Raw genomic sequence first — 23,031 nt, forward strand, 5'->3', positions numbered from 1 at the left:
AGTAAAGGTCAAGCCCAGAAGCTTGTCAAAACATGAGACTTCTCCTAGACGAGAGCCATCCATTTCAATTGATGCCAGATGGGAATCAGAGCGTTGATGATGTAAAGATAAGAGCTTGGCTTTAGATGCATTAAAAGGTAACCAGCCACGTCTTCCCCCACTGAACCACGCGCTCGAGATCAGAGGAGAGAGAATCAGAGAGAACTTTGTCATTTACAGCCTTTAATGTGTTACCATAGATGGTCGTGTCATCAGCATAGATGTCAACGAATGATTTAAGTATGTGTTTAGGGAGATCATTGATGTAGATCAGGAAAAGAGTTGGGTCCAGGATGGACCCCTGAGGGTCTCCAGCATTAATACGGCAGGCTTCTGATTTTTGTCCATCGACCACTACTCTTATGAGCCTATCAGAGAGAAATGATTTAATGATAGAGAAAAAATTTCCAGTTATACCGTAGCTGGAAATCTTGTGAAGTAGGCCTTTATGCCATACCTTGTCGAAGGCCTTTGATATGTCAAGAGCAATTGCTCTAGAAAGGAAGCCTTTGTCAAGAGATTCACTAATCCTATGAGATATAACCGTTAGCATATCTGCGGTAGATCTTGCAGAACGGAAACCATATTGCGTGTCACTAAGAAGGTTTCTATTTCTATTTAATATGGATTCCAGCAACTTACTCCTGACACACAGGAGACTTATTGGTCTATACTGAGCGGGAGAAGACTTATCACCTGAATTCTTAAATACAGGGCATACTGATGAGGTTTTCCAGGATGTTAAGGCAACGCTTAAACAGTTTCGTAAGTATGGGAGCAAGTTCTGGTTGAAGCTTTTTTAACATTATAATTGGGATGCCATCAAGGCCAGTTGCTTTACTGGAATCAAGGTTCTTGCTTAGCTTGGCGACCTCATGCACAGATATTTGTATGTTACCTAGCATGTTCTGTGTTATAGGAGGAAATATGGGGAGTTGATGGCCTTCGTCGCATAGGGTAGAATTAGCTGCAAAGTTCTTGGCAAATAGTTTGGCCTTGTCTGATGCTGACGTGATGACCTCAGGTCCATTGATAATGGTTGGGATAGAACGCACACTTCTGTTCAGGATCCTATTTGTTATTTGCCAAAACTAGTGGGAACCAAGCCCGCTGATTAGCTACTTTGGATTTAACGGACTGAGCATACAGCTCTCTTGCATTTTTTATTACTATTTTACAGTGGTTGCTGGCATTCCTGAAAGCAGCTTTAGTCTCAGTACATCTATTACGTTGGTAGCTATGGAAAAAGTGATTTCTGTGTGTGATGGCAGCAGCACATTTTGGGGAGAACCATGGCTGGCTGTAAGGTTTTTGTTGGAAATTTTTAGATGGTATGAATTGGTCCACGCCTACAATTAGCCATTCGGTCAGGTCTGATACTATAGAGGACACATCCTTTTTAAACATGGAATGCAGAGGTAGATCAGATATGAATGTACAGAAGCTATTCCAGTCAGCCATGGAGTATTGGTATACAGTACGGTGGAGGGGTACGTCTGGGGACTTATTGCATTTCATTTTTATCTTAACTGATACGACGGAGTGGTCGGAGGATCCTAGAGGAGAAAGAACAGAACATGAACATAGCTTGGGGAAGTGGAGAGAAAAAGGTCTAGAAGGCTTACATACTGACCTGTAGTATCGGCACATGGGCGGGCTCGCGAACAATTGGAGTGAGGTCATAAGCAATGGCAAAATCATGACAGAACCTCCCCTCATCGTCTTATTTGAGTGGGTCAGCCATTCCACATTATGGACGTTGAAGTCACCACAGATGTGAATGTTAGTCGAGGGATGTGCAGACAGGATGTGATCTATTTTCTCAGATACACTCTTAAAGATAGTAACTCCGCTGTTATGGGGCCGATAAAAGGCAAATATAAATACAGTGGTGTAAGCAAGTGCAATCCGGAAGCACATATAAGGTAAATTAGGATCTTCTCTAGAGATATCCCTGCCACATGGGAAGCCATCTTTAATGTAGGCACATATTCCATGCCCATGGCGGTTTTGGGGGTCAGATTTAGATGTTAAGTTAGAGTATCCGTTATGAACTTATCTAGGGAAGTGGTCGGCCCTATTCCAGTTTCGTTTAGAAAAAATACGTCTGGTTTTGTCTCCTGTAATTGGGTTTCAACCTCTGAAAGGTTGGAACGTAGACCCCTGATGTTGAAGAAGGAGACATGGTAGTAGGGGGTCTACGTTGGAAGATGGGGTTCTAGGTTTATTCGAGTTTGTTTAAAAGAAAGAATGCTACCTAAATACACACAACATATATATATATACACACACACACGCGAGGTGCCTTCAATTTTCCAGATTTGTGTACAGGCATTTAAAATTGTCGTAGACGCTTGAAAATTCAGTATATTATTGTTATACACCTTCTAAGATGATTAACCAATTTTTATGATTTCATATTCAAATGAACAGCTACAGCCTGATTGTCACAGCTGGTGAATTTCAAAAATGCAATCTGGACGTGAGGACACATTAGAAGAACGATATGCAATAAAATTCTGTTTTTAACCTGGAAAAAATGCCACAGGAACATTTGCAACGCATCAGACTGTTTTTGGTCCATCTTGTATGAAGCGAGCATCAGTTTTTTAGTGACATAGGAGATTCAATGAAGGCAAGGAGTCTGTGAGGGATGGTGAGAGGTGTGGGAGGAGTAAGAAAGTCAGAACACCAGAGTTGATTGGCTAAATAAAAAAATTCATGGATAAGAACCGTCGTGTGTCTATAGAGAAAATAAGTGCACAGTTTTGATGTCAGCGAGGATCAACACACACATAATTTTTGGTGAAGAACTGAAAATACAAAAGATTTACAGACTATTTCACCAAGATGGGGATTAAAACAGTTCCTTACCCTCCCTATAGTCCAAACCCTGCTCCCTCGGACCTTTGTTTATTACCTAAGCTCAAGGAAAACCTTAGAGGCTGTCGTTATGAGACGATTAAGGGGATAATAGAGGCTATGAACTTAGTGTAAATGTATTTTAAAATAACCATGTTTTTTTAATAATATTAGAATTTAAAAAAATCTATTACAATATAAAAAAAACCCGGATAAGTGTACTCTATGCTCGAAGGTAGAGATTAACCTATATGAGAAAGTGCTTCGAAGAAGTGCTAGAGAGAATCCACTTTACGAGAAGCAGAAAGAGCAATTGATTTAATGTATGAAAACAAAGAAAGACTTAATGAGAAAGACCAAGAACTGTTAGGGTCGACCCCCCCTCCCAAGAACAGAGCCATCCATGAGAATCTCAGGAAGAAAAGGGACATACTTACAAGTAAAAGACACGAACTGAGTCTTTACAGGATTAAACCAAATAAGCCATTTCATACACTTTAACTAAATCCATGTCAACTTCTAGATCAGCTGCATATTTCAACTGATTCTTGGAAGATGAATGAGAAAAAACACCAGAATAGAAAGTGATATCATCAGCACAGATGTTAAACTTGTGAATAATATTATCTGGAAGATAGTTTAAATAGGAAACAGTTTTGGGTTTAGAATAATAGCTGTGTGGAACATCAGCATTGATAGGAAAAGACAATAAAGAAACACCATCTAGTGTTACTAATAATCTTCAATCAGAAAGAAAAAACCCAATAATCTCAAGAATTTTAGCACCAATACCATCACCCTGAAGTTTGTGTGGAAGACCAGAATGCCACACTGTCAGACGCCTTTGAAATGCTAAGTGCAATTTAGAATTTAGTAATAAGTTTTATCTGTATTATTTGGATTCATCAAACTACTGTTGTCATCTTGAGTGTGCTTTTCACAACATTTCAGTCGATATAACCTTTGACTTTCTTCAAGTGTATCTTGTCGAACTCGGGAATGTTTCTGTCGAACTCAGGAATTAGACCAGAATTTCACAAGGACCTGTGGCTAGAGCATTTGGAAAAATCAATTGTAAAAAGTGGTATTCTCCTGAAAGTTGAAGATTCAATCCTGAGTGTGGGTGATCGAAAAATACAATTGTGAACTACTTAGGACCTTTATCCAGTCATGGCTGACCGAACAAGAGCATGCTACCCCCGTGAAGTAAATAAAGGGTTCAGCTCGAAATCCCGTCCAAATTCAGAAAGGAAAAACCCAATAATCTGAAGAATTTTAGCACCAATACCATCACCCTGAAGTTTGTGTAGAAGACCAGAATGCCACACTGTCAAGCAATTTTATTATAGAGATTATTAGTTACGACAATCTCGTTTGTTAAATTTTGATGACTTAAACCAAGAATTGACTTTATGATTAAAAAAAAATATAAAGAAATGACTGACCTTCTGTTATGCTTGGTTGGAATCGGACATCATAAGTTCCACAAACAACAACTGGAACTTCTGTTGGTGCATAAGGTTCTGGAAGAAATGAATAAAAAATTGATCATCTTATGATGTATCAAATCAGTGCGTTTCTTAAAAAATTGATGCACTTAAAAATGAGTCTTTTCTTCTGTCTGGCTTTTGGATTTCAAGCTAGTCTGCCCATCGTCATAGTATAGCTTGAACAACTGACACATTTCTCGTCAGATATCCTATTGATGGCTCACAGCTCTTCCTCCCTTCGATATATATTCAACTTCGCCCTTTCTTTACTGGCCACAGCTATTATTATCAGACGAGCTGGACTTGTAGAAATTCCACAGGGGACATATTAAAATTAAATATATTGATGTTGGCATTCGATGGATGTTCAGCATAACTGGAGCTGCACGGATATTGTAACTCCTTTTGTTAAAACTGCAAAAGTATTTATCTAAGCTAGTAAGGATGCCCAGCGTAGTCCAGTCGTAAAGTATGCTTAAATATGATATTTCAATTATTGCAGATTTCGTATATATTATTATAGAGTTAATGTTCTATCGACTTTTTATATTTAATAAAGTTGGGATTTAAAAAAAATAATAATATATCCATATGAGTTGGTTGCATCAGCTTGAATCGAAACCTTATGAAAAAAAAAACATTATATATATATATATATATATATATATATATATATATATATAAACTCGAGTTCCTTTAGAAAACAAAACTTATGAAGAATTTTTGGTAAAATTATTTATAAAAAAATCTAGCGGAGGTGCCCGGCGTTGCCCGAGTGTTTGGAGGTGTGTGTGTGGGGTGGGGTTTAAAAAAAATGTTAAAACTTCTTTAAAAAATCTGAAAAACACCCACCCACTCCCCAAAAAAAGCAAACAAAAAAAAAAAAAACAGTGAACGTGATGGAAAAAAAAACGAACGTGATGCAAAAAAGAAATCTGTAAAACAAAAACAAAAACCAGCAAACGAAAAAAAAAAAAAAGTTGCATAAATAACCCGGCTTAAATATTAAGGTGTTTAGAAATGTGGGGGGGGGGAGTAAAGCAAAGCAAAATGGAAAATAAAGAATTTTATATAAAAAAAAAATAATGTTAAAACTTTTAAAAATCGAAAAAACAAAAACAAAAAAACGTGATATAAAAGAAAAAAAAAAAAAAAAAACGAACGTGATGCAAAACGAACGATGTTAAAAATTTTTTAAATCGGAAAAACAAAATAAAACAGCGAACGTGATGAAAAAACAAAAGAAAAATGGCATAAATAACCCTGCTTCAATATTAACACTTTTAAAAATAGAAAAAAAAATATCTGATACCTCGAATCGAACCTGCAATCTTAAAATAACAACTCTGCCACTTTGACCATTGTGCCATGACCGTGTGGGCGAATTTAGGCCGGTTTTTACAATACTAGCATGGGTGCCCGGCGTTGCCCGGGTGTTTGGAGGTGTGGGTTGAGCAAAAAAAAAAAAAAAAAAGTAGTAGTAGGAAGGCAGGCTCGAACCCGTACCATGAAGGAGGAAAAGAACGTGGAAAAAAAACGTGACGTCTTTGCTGTTACGACCACCATCAAACCGGAAGTGACGTAGGTTTAAATTAAGGCTAGACAATCGAAAAAATGGGATGACTTTCGAAAATATCGACGAAAAAAGCGACCCCTCCCTGTAGAAAAGTGCCTAGTTGAGGGTGAAGAAATTGTTTTTAGCCAATTTTTCGGTATTTGTCGTCTGAAGGTTCGAGCTTCAAACGATACTGATCTTGTGGAAATCAGTCGCCTCTGTCAAAAGTTTTAGGCAAACATACATACATTTATATATTTATAGCTCAAATTTTCGACCCAAACCGATTAAAAAGTTTGCTCTATCTCTGAATACCCTTTATGTAAAATTTCAAATGTTTAGACCAGAAATTGTCTGAGTAATTTGGTAATTTGGTAATTTTTTAAAACTTTGACCCCTATTATGGCCCCTTAACATTTGTTGTTTTGGGCTCAAATCAAGTTATTAAGTTAGATCCATGTCCAAGGAACCTATATCTAAAAAGTGTTTAGACCCAAAATTGGCGGAAGAGTTTGATAGAGTTCTCAAAGGTCAAATCGTTTAACTTTGGCCCCTTAACAGCCAAATTTCTACCTGAAAATGGATCACAAAGATTTTCCCAAATCTCAATACCCTGTATATCAAATTTAGAGTCTGTAGACTGAAAATTGACAGAGCTATTGCGTAGGAAAATGTACACAGAGAGACACAGACACTTTCACTTTTATAGATATATAGATTTAAACTAATTCAAGGGACAACGTCTTTTGCACATGTTTACGCATGCGTATTTGGCTAGATTGTCATGAAGAAACGATTTTTTTGCTACCCCTTCATAATTTTTCGATATTTGTTGTCCGAAATTTTGATTTTCAAAATGATACCTATTTGGTGAAAATCCGTCGCCTGTGTGAAAAGTTTTTGCGAGACATACAAACACACACAATTAAATGACAGTCACTCGGATGTAAGCGTGATATACAAAATAAATAACACACATGCTATCCTATTATTATTACTAGATAAAGCGATCACAGACTATGAAATCAAATATACAAATTCTTTTCCGATCTAATTATAGACATTCTCACACTAATGCGAATATGTCCACAATTATTTTTTTTTTAAAATAAATCTGACAATGTATTATTCTCATCTTAGATGTTATTCATAAAATGTTTCGGCCAATGCAACCTCTCAAATACTGTTTGGAAAGGATGTCACCATTAAATTTCCATCAGCCATGGTCAATATAGAAGCTTATGTTCAATTTATTTAAGACCCTATGCTCTATATGAAGAAGATGTCATAGATCCCCTCGAAAATTGTTGAAAAGATGTTGAAAAATAAAGGATATTTTCTTATTTGTCGAGGCTTTAACTAAAATAGTTTAGTTTTCATATTAGTCGAGGCTTTAGTTAAAATAGTTTAGTTTTCGTATTAGTCGAGGCTTTAGTTAAAATAGTTTAGTTTTCGTATTAGTTGAGGCTTTAGCTAAAATAGTTTAGTTTTCGTATTAGTTGAGGCTTTAGTCAAAATAGTTTAGTTTTCGTATTAGTCGAGGCTTTAGTCAAAATAGTTTAGTTTTCGTATTAGTCGAAGCTTTAGCTAAAATAGTTTAGTTTTCGTATTAGTCGAAGCTTTAGCTAAAATAGTTTAGTTTTCGTATTTGTCGAAGCTTTAGCTAAAATAGTTTAGTTTTCGTATTAATCGAGGCTTTAGCTAAAATAGTTTTATTTTCGTCTTAGTCGAGGCTTTAGTTAAAATAGTTTAGTTTTCGTATTAGTCGAGGCTTTAGTTAAAATAAATAGCAATGCTATAAATCTAAAACAAATTAGGTTTAAAGCTTCCAAAGTTCGTACTAGAATTGTTTACGTGATCACTTGATGCAATGGATCATGTAAAGTGACCCTCTGCTAGAGGTTGAAGGTTCAATCTTCACCAACAGTGCTACTAATTTAAGAGAATAAAATAAAAGTTACTTAAACATGACTGTTGGAGTAACAATAACATCTGGATTAAATCAAAGTTTCGGGTCGAAATTTCATATACATTCACAAATTTGATGTAATAATTTCTGAGTTCTATAAGACGTGCCTGAAAAGGTCAGAGGTTACATTTACCAAGGAAGGGGGGTAATGTTGCTAAGTGGTTAAGAACATGGACTGACAACCAAGAGTGTGCCAAGTTCGAATCCAGTTCGTTCTGTAGAAACACTTCCATTTAGGACGTTGGCAACCATCACGTAATCCCTTGCATAAGTACCTAATGTCTTTCTAGAAAGAATTCTAACTAAAAAAATATTGAGAGATCATTTGATTTATATGAAATGAATAATGCCCTTTTCTCTTCCTTGCAACCTCTATCTCACAGAAGAGATGTTGCGAGTTTGTCTCTGATGTATCGTTATTTTCATGGAAGGTGTTCAACTGAGCTTCAATCTATGGTCCCCCCCCCCTCGTCAAACTTTCACAAGAAACACTCGTCTAGCTGTACACACTATCAATAATTCCCCCCACTCTTTATCTGTGCCTAAACCTAAACGTAGATTTCATGAACAAAGCTTCTTTCTTAGAACTGCACGCCTGTGGAATTGTCTTCCGTTTTCCTGCTTTCCGGCTGACTACAATATGGTTGTGTTCAAGCCTAACGTAAATAAGTCCTTGATGAGCCGTTCTATATAAGTTATCAAATTTACCAAATTTTCATTACTAATGATTACTATATTGTCCAATGTCTATTGTACACTCTTTAACCCTTGTCCTTGAGTGGCCTCGTGGCCTTGATAAGTGGTGATGCCAATATAAAAAAAATAAATAAATAAATAAAATAAAATAAACAGTGACTGAAATGTTCTGAGAATAAGAGATGCCTTTAACAAGTTTCCAGGCTTTTTTTGTACAAGCATTTAAAATTATCATAGACTCTTGAGAATTCAGTATGCTATTGCCATGCATCTTAGATGACAAACCAATTTTTATGATTTCAGGTTCAAATGAACAGCTACAGCATGAATTAGAATACACCCTACTAAAGTCTGATTGTCACAGCTGGTGAATTTCAAAAATGCAATCTGGTCGTTAGGACATTTTAGAAGAACTATATGCAATAAAATTCTGTTTTAAACTTGGAATAAATGTCACATAAAAGTATTGAATAGTTCAGACTGCTTTTGGACCATTTTGCCTGAATCGAGCATCAGTTTTTAAGTGGCATAAGAGATTCAAGGAAGACAGAGAGTCTTTGAGGAATGGTGAGAGGTGTGAGAGGAGTAAGGAAGTCAGAACATGAGAGTTGATTGGCCAAATAAAGAATTTCATGGATAAGGACCGTCGTGTGTCTATAGAGACAATAAGTGCACAGTTTGATGTCAGTGTGGGAACTGTACACACAATTATTTGCGAAGAGAGGAAGATGCGGAAGATTTGCACAAAGTTTGTCCCAAGGGTGCTCACAAAAGATCAGAAAGAAAGACTTTGCCATGAACTTTGCGTTGCACATCAAGACAGTTCCTCACCTTCACTAGTTCAGATCTTGCTATCTGTGACTTTTGATTATTTTCTAAGCTCAAGGAAAGTCTTAGAGCTATTGTTATGAGAAAATTGAGATGAAAGAAACTGTGACGAGGGTCACTGACACGCTCACATAAGAGGACTTCCATGAGGAAGTGTCGAAAAATTGACTAAAAACATTAATTCCTCCACCCTCAACTGGGCACTTTTCTACAGGGAGGAGTCGCTTTTTTCGCCGCTATTTTCGAAAGTCATCCCCTCTTTTCGATTGACTAACCTTAATTTAAACCTACGTCGCTTCCAGTTTGGCGATGGGCACAACAGCAATGACGTCACGTTTTTTTTAGTTTTTTTTTTCATATCCTTTTCCCCCTTCACGGTACGGATTCAAGCCTGCCTGCCTACTACCACTTATTTATTTTTTTGCTCAACACACACCTCCAAACACCCGGGCAACGCCGGGCACCCAGTCTAGTAGCATATAAGATAATAATACAAATTATCAATCCTAATTTAAAATATTCTTCAGCACAGCTTTTAGCTATTGTTGGTCTTTATGAAGCTAAAACATAGTGTAAAGTTTTACCTGGACTTGTGTACATGAGTAATGAACGGATGGGATGTGGATGCCTGCTAATGACCCTTATATGTTGGAGGGAGTGACATTCAAGAAGCACAAGATGGCCACCATAAGTTCCAGCCCAGAATATCTTGTTGTTTTGATCCAACAGTGTTGCAGTGATTCTAGCTTGGTTGGCACTACATCTGAAAATATAAAGAGGAAAATGGAAACAAGTTTGAAGTTATTCAAAATAATTTTAATTATAAAATAAATAGCAAAAAAAAAAATTAGAGAAAAAAACAAATAAAAAATTATTATTTTACATTTTATTATAAAATGCGATACTTGTGCACTACTGCCAAGGAACCACTTTTTTTGGTTTTCGATTTGGAGATTTAGACAGTGCACAGCAGGAGTAGACAACTTTTATTCATTCAATACAAACAACAAAATTTTGCATTTGTTGTGTAAATTGAACATTTTGGAAAGGAAAAGATAGTTATCTCAAAATTCCAAGCACTTCTACTCGCCATACTATATTTACTGCAAACATTTAAAAAATTTTCTTTTGTAGAACTATTCACGTTTGATCTTGCATTTAAAACTTATTTCTAAAAGGAAATTAAAAAGGAGTTGAAATTTTTTTAAATAGCATTTCATTTTTTTTTTTTTGTTTTGTTTTTAATTCATTTACTTTTCTCAGCAATTGATCAAAAAAAAAAAAAAAAAACCCTGAATGGGAGAGAAGAGATAAAACTAAATGGCAAAAGTTCTCTAGACCAGTGGTTGCCGACATTTTCAACTTCATAGACCAGTAAATGTATAATTTTAAATTTGGCAGACCACTAATATAAATTTAGAAAATAAAAGGTAAAGCTAAATTAATGCTATGATTCAATGTGCTCACAATTTAATCAAAATTTATTTCATCCCATTCGGCTTCCTCCTCCTCAACTTCTTGATTCTCCTGCTTATGCCTGTCTTATATGTAGAGATCCCTATATGTAAGAAGGCCTTTTACTCTAATAGTTTCTTCCCCAGAACTGCTAGACTCTGGAACTCCCTTCCGAGTTCCTGTTTTCCAAACTGTACTGAGATGCAGAAGTTGAAGTGTAATGTGAACAGACATTTTGCTCCTCAACTCCCTACATAGTATCCCTGAAACTTATGACCCCGATAGTAGCTCCCTACATCAAAGTGGCATTGTGCCTTGTTTGGGGATGAAAATAAAATTTAAAAAAATAAGAAGCTATTCAGTAATTGTAAATATTAAACACGACTTTGAAAGTAATGTTATTATTATTGTTTTTTGTTTTTTTTTTAAATGGAAATCCGTCCAAACAAGCCACTTTATGTAAGGAGCTAACGAGAATGAAAGATGATTATTACAAAGACAGGAAATGTCCATTGCCCTTATCTTGTGAAAGACCAAGGCTTTAGGTAGGAGTAAAACACTCAACATAAAACGAGTTCGACAAGCATTCAGTTTTGGTATAAATATCTGTAATACAATGAGGTATTAAAACAGCGAATTGATGGAGACCTTTAGACTAACGGTTAAAAAAGAAAAGAAAAAGAAAACAATAAAAGAAACAGTAAAAACAAAACAAAAAACTATATAATTTTAATGATTTTTTTCCTTTCTTCCTTCAGAAAAATATGGCTGCATCAGTGTGTGAAATACAAAAATAGTTGAATATATTCGAAGCTTTAAGAAGATGAAGCCAGACGGAGGCAGGAACTTATAGGTATGACAAACCAAACATAAATACAGAATATATATATATATATATATATATATATATATATATATATATATATTATACCGTCATTGGATAATTTACCTTTCACCAGACTATCCATTCACGTGTAATCACCTTTTTCTTCACCATATTCTCTCTGCTTCACTTTTTGTCATCAAGTATGATCTTTGACTTACTTGTAGTTTCATCAAATACTTTTGTATGCAAAATCCGATCCCGCATTTTGCTAATTCCTACCCTCTGATGAGAAGGAAAGTATTTCTTCGAAACTCCGTGGATTAAGGACTATCCACTTATCAAGTGTTTCCTTTTCAGATTAAATATGTTTTTAACTCTTTTTCAAATTGTTTTTTAACATGTTTTATTAACTGTTTGCTCTTATATATATATATATATATATATATATATATATATATATATATTTCTAAAGACAACAGACAGCTATTTTCTAATACCTTTTTTTATTTTTCAATTTCTCGTATAAGCTTTTTTGTATATATGTCGAAGATATCTTATAGTGTCCGCGATTTTTTAAAACTATTTTTTTTACTTTTAACTTTTTGTGTACTCATGGTCAAACGAGCTGGAACAAAGGAAGCAGGGAACAGATCAGACAATTGTGAAAAACACAATAGTATTTATAGAAAAGACTGAGCCTAGCAACATCACGTCTGTGAGAGAAAGGGTGCGGAGAATCAAATTACAGATACGTTTCTGCACCTTATCAAGAACCCTCAAATGAGACAGCTTATATTACAGCTAGATAATGTAACATGCAGCTAGATAATGTAACACGCAGCTAGATAATGTAACACGCAGCTAGATAATGTAACACGCAGCTAGATAATGTAACACGCAGCTAGATAATGTAACATGCAGCTAGATAATGTAACATGCAGCTAGATAATGTAACATGCAGCTAGATAATGTAACATGCAGCTAGATAATGTAACACTTGTGTAATTGTGCACTCATTTTAATTTTAGGATTACATAAAAAGCTTTGTTACACGCCATTTTTAAAATCTGAAGTTTCATAAGAATTAAAATAATGTTTCAATTTTGTTGTGGACCATCAAAACTTCTGCACGGCCACTAGTGGTCCATTAATCATGGACTGATAACTCCTGCTTTTTATAACAGACAACATTATTTTGCTAGAAATAAACTGATTTTTATAACAGACATTATTTTGCTAGAAATAAACTGATTTTTATAACAGAAAACATTATTTTGCTAGAAATAAACTGATTTTTATAACAGACAACATTATTTTGCTAGAAATAAACTAATTTTTATAACAGACAACATTATTTTGCTAAAAATAAACTGATTTTTATAACAGACAACATTATTTTGCTAGAAATAAACTGATTTTTATAACAGACAACATTATTTTGCTAGAAATAAACTAATTTTTATAACAGACATTATTTTGCTAGAAATAAACTGATTTTTATAACAGACAACATTATTTTGCTAGAAATAAACTGATTTTTATAACAGACAACATTATTTTGCTAGAAATAAACTGATTTTTATAACAGACAACATTATTTTGCTAGAAATAAACTGATTTTTATAACAGAAAACATTATTTTGCTAGAAATAAACTAATTTTTATAACAGATATTATTTTGCTAGAAATAAACTAATTTTTATAACAGACATTATTTTGCTAGAAATAAACTGATTTTTATAACAGACAACATTATTTTGCTAGAAATAAACTAATTTTTATAACAGACAACATTATTTTGCTAGAAATAAACTAATTTTTATAACAGACAACATTATTTTGCTAGAAATAAACTAATTTTTATAACAGACATTATTTTGCTAGAAATAAACTGATTTTTATAACAGACAACATTATTTTGCTAGAAATAAACTGATTTTTATAACAGATAACATTATTTTGCTAGAAATAAACTGATTTTTATAACAGACAACATTATTTTGCTAGAAATAAACTGATTTTTATAACAGACAACATTATTTTGCTAGAAATAAACTGATTTTTATAACAGACATTATTTTGCTAGAAATAAACTAATTTTTATAACAGACATTATTTTGCTAGAAATAAACTAATTTTTATAACAGACAACATTATTTTGCTAGAAATAAACTAATTTTTATAACAGACAACATTATTTTGCTAGAAATAAACTAATTTTTATAACAGACAACATTATTTTGCTAGAAATAAACTAATTTTTATAACAGACATTATTTTGCTAGAAATAAACTGATTTTTATAACAGAAAACATTATTTTGCTAGAAATAAACTGATTTTTATAACAGACAACATTATTTTGCTAGAAATAAACTAATTTTTATAACAGACAACATTATTTTGCTAGAAATAAACTGATTTTTATAACAGACAACATTATTTTGCTAGAAATAAACTGATTTTTATAACAGACAACATTATTTTGCTAGAAATAAACTGATTTTTATAACAGACAACATTATTTTGCTAGAAATAAACTAATTTTTATAACAGACAACATTATTTTGCTAGAAATAAACTGATTTTTATAACAGACATTATTTTGCTAGAAATAAACTGATTTTTATAACAGACAACATTATTTTGCTAGAAATAAACTGATTTTTATAACAGACATTATTTTGCTAGAAATAAACTGATTTTTATAACAGAAAACATTATTTTGCTAGAAATAAACTGATTTTTATAACAGACAACATTATTTTGCTAGAAATAAACTAATTTTTATAACAGACAACATTATTTTGCTAAAAATAAACTGATTTTTATAACAGACAACATTATTTTGCTAGAAATAAACTAATTTTTATAACAGACATTATTTTGCTAGAAATAAACTGATTTTTATAACAGAAAACATTATTTTGCTAGAAATAAACTGATTTTTATAACAGACAACATTATTTTGCTAGAAATAAACTGATTTTTATAACAGATAACATTATTTTGCTAGAAATAAACTGATTTTTATAACAGACAACATTATTTTGCTAGAAATAAACTGATTTTTATAACAGACAACATTATTTTGCTAGAAATAAACTAATTTTTATAACAGACATTATTTTGCTAGAAATAAACTAATTTTTATAACAGACATTATTTTGCTAGAAATAAACTGATTTTTATAACAGACAACATTATTTTTCTAGAAATAAACTAATTTTTATAACAGACAACATTATTTTGCTAGAAATAAACTAATTTTTATAACAGACAACATTATTTTGCTAGAAATAAACTAATTTTTATAACAGACATTATTTTGCTAGAAATAAACTGATTTTTATAACAGACAACATTATTTTGCTAGAAATAAACTAATTTTTATAACAGACAACATTATTTTGCTAGAAATAAACTAATTTTTATAACAGACATTATTTTGCTAGAAATAAACTGATTTTTATAACAGACAACATTATTTTGCTAGAAATAAACTGATTTTTATAACAGACAACATTATTTTGCTAGAAATAAACTGATTTTTATAACAGACAACATTATTTTGCTAGAAATAAACTGATTTTTATAACAGACAACATTATTTTGCTAGAAATAAACTGATTTCTATAACAGACAACATTATTTTGCTAGAAATAAACTGATTTTTATAACAGACAACATTATTTTGCATGAAATAAACTGATTTTTATAACAGACAACATTATTTTGCTAGAAATAAACTAATTTTTATAACAGACAACATTATTTTGCTAGAAATAAACTGATTTTTATAACAGACAACATTATTTTGCTAGAAATAAACTAATTTTTATAACAGACAACATTATTTTGCTAGAAATAAACTGATTTTTATAACAGACATTATTTTGCTAGAAATAAACTGATTTTTATAACAGACAACATTATTTTGCTAGAAATAAACTGATTTTTATAACAGACAACATTATTTTGCTAGAAATAAACTGATTTTTATAACAGACAACATTATTTTGCTAGAAATAAACTAATTTTTATAACAGACATTATTTTGCTAGAAATAAACTAATTTTTATAACAGACATTATTTTGCTAGAAATAAACTAATTTTTATAACAGACATTATTTTGCTAGAAATAAACTAATTTTTATAACAGACAACATTATTTTGCTAGAAATAAACTAATTTTTATAACAGACAACATTATTTTGCTAGAAATAAACTAATTTTTATAACAGACATTATTTTGCTAGAAATAAACTGATTTTTATAACAGACAACATTATTTTGCTAGAAATAAACTGATTTTTATAACAGACAACATTATTTTGCTAGAAATAAACTGATTTTTATAACAGACAACATTATTTTGCTAGAAATAAACTGATTTTTATAACAGACAACATTATTTTGCTAGAAATAAACTGATTTCTATAACAGACAACATTATTTTGCTAGAAATAAACTGATTTTTATAACAGACAACATTATTTTGCTAGAAATAAACTGATTTTTATAACAGACAACATTATTTTGCTAGAAATAAACTAATTTTTATAACAGACAACATTATTTTGCTAGAAATAAACTGATTTTTATAACAGACAACATTATTTTGCTAGAAATAAACTAATTTTTATAACAGACAACATTATTTTGCTAGAAATAAACTGATTTTTATAACAGACATTATTTTGCTAGAAATAAACTGATTTTTATAACAGACAACATTATTTTGCTAGAAATAAACTGATTTTTATAACAGACAACATTATTTTGCTAGAAATAAACTGATTTTTATAACAGACAACATTATTTTGCTAGAAATAAACTAATTTTTATAACAGACATTATTTTGCTAGAAATAAACTAATTTTTATAACAGACATTATTTTGCTAGAAATAAACTAATTTTTATAACAGACAACATTATTTTGCTAGAAATAAACTAATTTTTATAACAGACAACATTATTTTGCTAGAAATAAACTAATTTTTATAACAGACATTATTTTGCTAGAAATAAACTGATTTTTATAACAGACAACATTATTTTGCTAGAAATAAACTGATTTTTATAACAGACAACATTATTTTGCTAGAAATAAACTGATTTTTATAACAGACAACATTATTTTGCTAGAAATAAACTGATTTTTATAACAGACAACATTATTTTGCTAGAAATAAACTGATTTTTATAACAGATAACATTATTTTGCTAGAAATAAACTGATTTTTATAACAGACAACATTATTTTGCTAGAAATAAACTGATTTTTATAACAGACAACATTATTTTGCTAGAAATAAACTAATTTTTATAACAGACAATATGATTTTGCTAGAAATAAACTGATTTTTATAACAGACATTATTTTGCTAGAAATAAACTGATTTTTATAACAGACAACATTATTTTGCTAGAAATAAACTGATTTTTATAACAGACATTATTTTGCTAGAAATAAACTGATTTTTATAACAGACAACATTATTTTGCTAGAAATAAACTGATTTTTATAACAGACAACATTATTTTGCTAGAAATAAACTAATTTTTATAACAGACAACATTATTTTGCTAGAAATAAACTGATTTTTATAACAGACAACATTATTTTGCTAGAAATAAACTAATTTTTATAACAGACATTATTTTGCTAGAAATAAACTAATTTTTATAACAGACATTATTTTGCTAGAAATAAACTGATTTTTATGACAGACAGCATTATTTTGCTAGAAATAAACTAATTTTTATAACAGACATTATTTTGCTAGAAATAAACTGATTTTTATAACAGACATTATTTTGCTAGAAATACACTGATTTGGCCTTCATATTTCTACATTGACTGAACAATTGAATGCGTGACAAACTGTTATGGCATAATCACATTGACACATCGGTTCTCATTAGATTAAAGATAAGCAACGTTGAGCTTGTTCAGTACCAGATGGGTGACGATTAAAACGTAACGTAACATGCGGCCGCAGCCGAGTTTGAACTCACTAGACAAGTTTGTAGTATAATTCAAATCTTGTCGGTAGCTGAATACTTGATGCTTTGCTAGGGATATCAAAAAAAATTTTTATCGTGACATCATCACTAGATGGGTTGCCTACCACAGCTTGAGAGAGGCTCATCTACCCTCGAGAGAAGGATAGACCGCGCCAGTTTCCCAACCTGGTATTTTACCTTATAGTACATACAGCATCTCGCCTTCCCAAATGGTCCCCCATCTGGTACTAGTCAGGCTCAATATTGCTTAACTTCGGTGATCTGGTGAGAACTGGTGTGTTAATGTGATTGAGTTGTATATTTGCTGTATATTGTGAGGCCATTTGGGAATATCAGGTGCTGTATGTAGGAAGATGTTGATATCTCCCTACAATAGCTGCAAAACCTAACGTTGTCGTCTATCCTGACTGAGATATACATGTGACTTGGAACCGCTTACGAACTTGATATTCCCAACAAACTTGCTTCTTCAAAGGAAAGAGGGTTCAACCTGCCTTGTGTGAATGCTTAGTGTGAATGCTTAAGCTCAGTTAAGCAAAATAAACATAAGTTTGCTAAGTGTTATGTCTGATTGTACATGTTATCCGTTTAATAACCACTCAAAAATGATCAATGGATGAAGTAACCTTTAGTATATTTATTTAACAACTTACAGATTAAATGGTAATGTAGAAGTTGCTGGATGCGTTATGATTCAAGTCTGTGATAAAGACACAGTTTATTTACTTCTTGAACATGGTCATGTGACATGTTGTTCCCCAAGGGCGATCATTGTTCTTCTGTATAAGGGAAATAACTTTATTATTTTTTTAAGTGTACCTTTACTAATTTTTTTCATGTTTGCTTCAGTCTTTTCTTTTTTTTCATCTTTTTACTTTTGCTGGTAGTATCGTTTGCAAGAAATTAAAATGAGAGGTACAAAGACCAATGTTTTACAATTACATCCGCATAAACAGGTCACATGACTAAGTTATAATAGAATAATTGTTGAATGTTGATTGATTAATGGGAAAAATTCAGATGGGAGCCAAATATTGAGATAAAAATAAGCTTGTTCACTAACATAGTGTTGTTTTTGTTTTACCAGCTAACATATCAGTATGACAGAATGCGAAAGACAACAGCAAGCTTTCAAATGACACACCAATATAACTATTTCATAATGCCAGAATTTTTTTTTTTTTTTTACACAAGGAAGTCACCACTTATCAAGGCCCGGAAGCCACTCGGGGATAAGGATTATTGCGTGTACAGTAATCAATGGGATAATATCGTAGTAATCGTTAGTAATGGAGATCTGATAAAATGTCTTACTTAAGGAGTCGGTCTATCAGGAACTTGTTTATGTTGGACTTGAAGACATCCAAGTTGTAGTCAGGTGGGAAACAGGCAAACGGAAGAGAGTTCCACAGGTGTGCACTTCTAAGAAAGAAGCTTTGTTCATGGAATCTACATTTTGATTTAGGCACAGATAAAGAGTGGGGGAAATTACTGACAGTGGTTTCAGCTAGACGGGTGTTTTTTGTGAAAGATTGGCGAGGGGAGACCAGAGATTGGAGCTCAGACGAACACTTCCCATGGAAATAACAATAAAAAAACGACAGGCTCGCAATGTCCCTTCTGTGGAAGAGAGGTTGCAGGGAAGAGAAAAGGACATCCCCCACTAAGCTATGAAGTCTATTTTGTACCCTGTCAAGGCAGGATAGGCTGTTTTTAGCAACTCCTGCCCAGATATGGCAGCAGTACTCCATCCTTGGACGTACTTGGCTTTTATATAGATAGAGAATTGCATCGGCAGTGAGATATCTACTGGAGCGGTAGAAGGATCCCGCCATTTTTTCAGCAACCTTGGCAACAGATTTGATCTACGCGTTCCATTTCAGATCAGGAGTAAAGGTCAATCTCAGAAACTTGTCAAAACATGGAGCCTCCCCAAGACGAGAGCCATCCATTTCAATTGATGCCAGATGGCGTCCAGAGCGTTGATGATGTAAAGATAGAAGCTTTGTTTTAGATGCATTAAAAGTAACCAGCCACCTCTTCCCCATTGTACCACGTGCTCAAGATCAGAGGAGATAGAATCAGAGAGAACTTGGTCATTTACGGCCTTTGATGTGTTGCCATAGATGGTAGTGTCATCAGCATAGATGTCAACGAATGATTTAAGTATGTGTTTTGGGAGATCATTGATGTAAATCAGGAAGAGAGTTGGCCCCAGGATAGACCCTTGAGGGACACCAGCATTAATACTGTGGGCTTCTGATCTTTGCCCGTCAACCACTACTCTTATGAGTAAATGAGATACATGAATGCACAACGATACATGTTAAGATCATACACAACAATAAACATTAAAATAAAATTATAAATCTTTACAACAAATTAAGGAAATATAAAATAAAATATAAATTTCAACTAATGTTGTTTCATTTTACCCAATCTCCTTTAAAAGCATCACCGATAATCTGAAGTTGTAGGTTCAATCCTTGTAATAAGCAATGCATGTCATTTTTTTTTCTTTTCAAGTGCAAAAGATCACTATTTATACTATACTAGTGGTCTACTATTTTTTTGATTTTGCATAGGAGTCACCACTTATCAAGGCCCTTACTACTTAAGGTGACGCCCCATCAAGAACTTTTTTACATTGGATTTGAAGACGACCAAATTGTAGTCAGTTGGAAAGCAGGCAAACAGAAGAGAGTTCCACAAGCGTGCAGTTCTAAGGAATAAGCTTTATTCATGGAATCTATGTTTAGGTTTAGGTACAGATAAAGAATGGGGGAAATTATTGATAATGGTTTCAGCTAGACAAGTGTTTTTCGTGAAAGTTTGGCAAGGGGGGAACCATACATTGGAGCCCAGACGAGCACTTGCCATGCAAATAATGATAAAACAAAAACAGGGAAAGAGGCTGCATGGAAGAGAAAAGGCAACAGTCTCCAACCTTGGTCGCACCTGGTTCTTATATAGATAGAGAATTGCATCACCAATGAGATATCTACTGGAGCGGTAGAATTATCGTTTCATTTCAGATCAAAAGTAAAGGTCAGACCAAGAAGCTTGTCAAAACATGGACCCCCCCCCCGAAGACAAAAGCCATTCATTTTAATTGATGCAAGACAGGGATCAGAGCGTTGATGATGGAAAGATAGAAACTGGGTCATTTACGGCCTCTGATGTGTTACCAAAGATAGTAGTGTCATCAGCATAAATGTCTATGAATGATCTTAGGATGTGATTTGGGAGATCATTGATGTAGATCAGGAAGAGAGTTGGGGCCAGGATCGACCCCTAAGGGACTCCAGCATTAATAATGTGAGCTTCTGATTTCTGCCCATCAGCCACTATTATGAACCAATCAGGGAGAAATTATTAAATAATCGAGAAGCCATTTCCAGCTATACTGTAGTTGGAGATCTTGTGGAGTAAACCTTTATGCCATACCCTATTAAAAGCCTTTGGTATGGCAAGAGCAATTGCCTTAGAAAGGAAGCCTCCATAGAGAGATTCACTAATCTTATGATATATAGACCATTGCCAAGGCCGCTGCAAAGAAGGTGGACTCTCTCTACTGTGCTAGAAAACTACTTACATTTGAAAGTATCCTGTATCTCTATAAGGCCACCATTCGCCCATGTATGGAGTATTGTTGTCACATTTGGGCTGGTGCATCTGCTACTAGTCTCTCACTCTTGGGCGGTTCAAAAGAGAGTTGCCAACATGATAGGTGCTGAATTGTCATCTAAGCTTCAACCTCTGTCCCATCGACGAAATCTTGAATCCATCTGCTTGTTCTACAAGTACTTTAATGGTGAATGCTCTGAGGAACTACAAGCACTTGTACCCCCTCGACCTCCGACAAACCTGACAAGCAGCTAAATCCCACCCCTACACAATAGATTCTGAGGTGTAAGAAAGCCTTCTACTCTAATAGTTTCTTCCCCAGAACTGCTAGACTTTGGGATTCTTCTGGGATTCTGCTTTCCCAACTATACTGACATGCAGAAGTTCAAGTATAATGTGAACAGACATCTTTCTGCACATCTTTCTTCATAATATCGCTGCAACTTATGTCCCCGATAGTAGTCCCCTACTTTAAAGTGGCACTGTGCCTTATTTAGGGTGAAAATTGAATTTAAAAAATATATATATATATATAATTGTTAGCACATCTGTAGATCTAGCAGAACGGAAAACATATTGCATGTCACTTTTAATGAAATTAATTAAAATGATGTAATGAACTCACTCATTTAGGAAACCATGAATGTCAGTGTTGTTTTTGTATTTCTCTTTGGCAACATCCCAAATCTCAATGGTTGAATAATTGCGTCGTGTGATGTACAACATTTTGCCTAATATGGCTACTGTGTTGATATTTGGGGTTTCTTCGTTGACGGGAAACAAACTGCAAGTGAAAGGAAAACAAATCATGCTAAGATTATTAAAAATAATTAAAGTTAAAATAAGATAAACCAAATAGCTAAAGATTTTTGCATTAGTGGATGTGTATTGTTTAAATGAAAGAAGGTAGAGAAAAAAAAAGAAAGCTGGGATTTTACTTCATGGGAGAAGAGGAAGTAGCGACAGATGTCTTCTCTATAAAAGAGAGCAGATTGAAGGGCATTGGGAAGGGAAGAATTTCAGACATGAAAAGAGAATGTATAAAATCCAAGAGAAGAGAGGAGTAGAGAGATTCGTTTTGGCAAATGTAAAGGTTTAAAGGACGTTCAAAAGAGATTCTGTGGGACCATAGAAGAGAGGAGAATAGCACTACCAAGCACCCTTCTTCACATGGATGCATCATAGATTGTTTTTTTCAAACTTCAATATACAGTGTAACCCTGATATAAGAGACTTCTTCTCCAGTCCCTAAAGCTGTCTTATATCCGGGTTACACAGGCTCTAATTAGGGACCAGAGAAAATCTCGCTTTTATCTGTTTTTCTTATATTCAGCTCTCTTATATCTGGGTCACACTGTAATTTGACTTTATTGCATTTTTCTCGTATTAATTGTTTTAATCGGACAATTGTTACATTGAGTGTTATTTGTGCAACATTTCGGTCGATGTAGCCTTCGACTTTCATCGGGCATGTTAGTCACCATTTTGGAAAAGAAAGGAGAAAAGTTACTTGCTCTGTAATGGTTTCGTATCCTTGGAGTTGTTTTTGTTTTTTTCACTGTAATTTCGTATGTGTAAAAAAAAAATTTGGTTGACAAAGGGAGGTAACTCTAATAAAGTTTGACAGGAGATTATCTCCCTTTTATCGTTTAAA

General features: G+C 33.2%; 1 protein-coding gene across 1 annotated transcript in view; it reads right to left on the reverse strand.

Moving 5' to 3' along the window:
• The window catches only part of LOC145276726 (leucine-rich repeat serine/threonine-protein kinase 2-like), a 338,716-nt gene that overhangs the window by 16,252 nt on the left and 299,433 nt on the right, over positions 1-23,031 (reverse strand). The window contains exons 64-66 of the mRNA XM_080127947.1: positions 22,003-22,161; positions 10,024-10,202; positions 4,347-4,424 (exon numbers count right to left, since the gene is read on the reverse strand). Coding sequence (XP_079984073.1) covers positions 4,347-4,424; positions 10,024-10,202; positions 22,003-22,161 — 416 coding nt within the window. The remainder of the gene's footprint in view (positions 1-4,346; positions 4,425-10,023; positions 10,203-22,002; positions 22,162-23,031) is intronic.

The sequence above is a fragment of the Euprymna scolopes genome, chromosome 1 (genome assembly GCF_053919585.1).
Source record: "Euprymna scolopes isolate OS-2025 chromosome 1, ASM5391958v1, whole genome shotgun sequence".
NCBI classification, from domain to species: Eukaryota; Metazoa; Mollusca; class Cephalopoda; order Sepiida; family Sepiolidae; genus Euprymna; species Euprymna scolopes.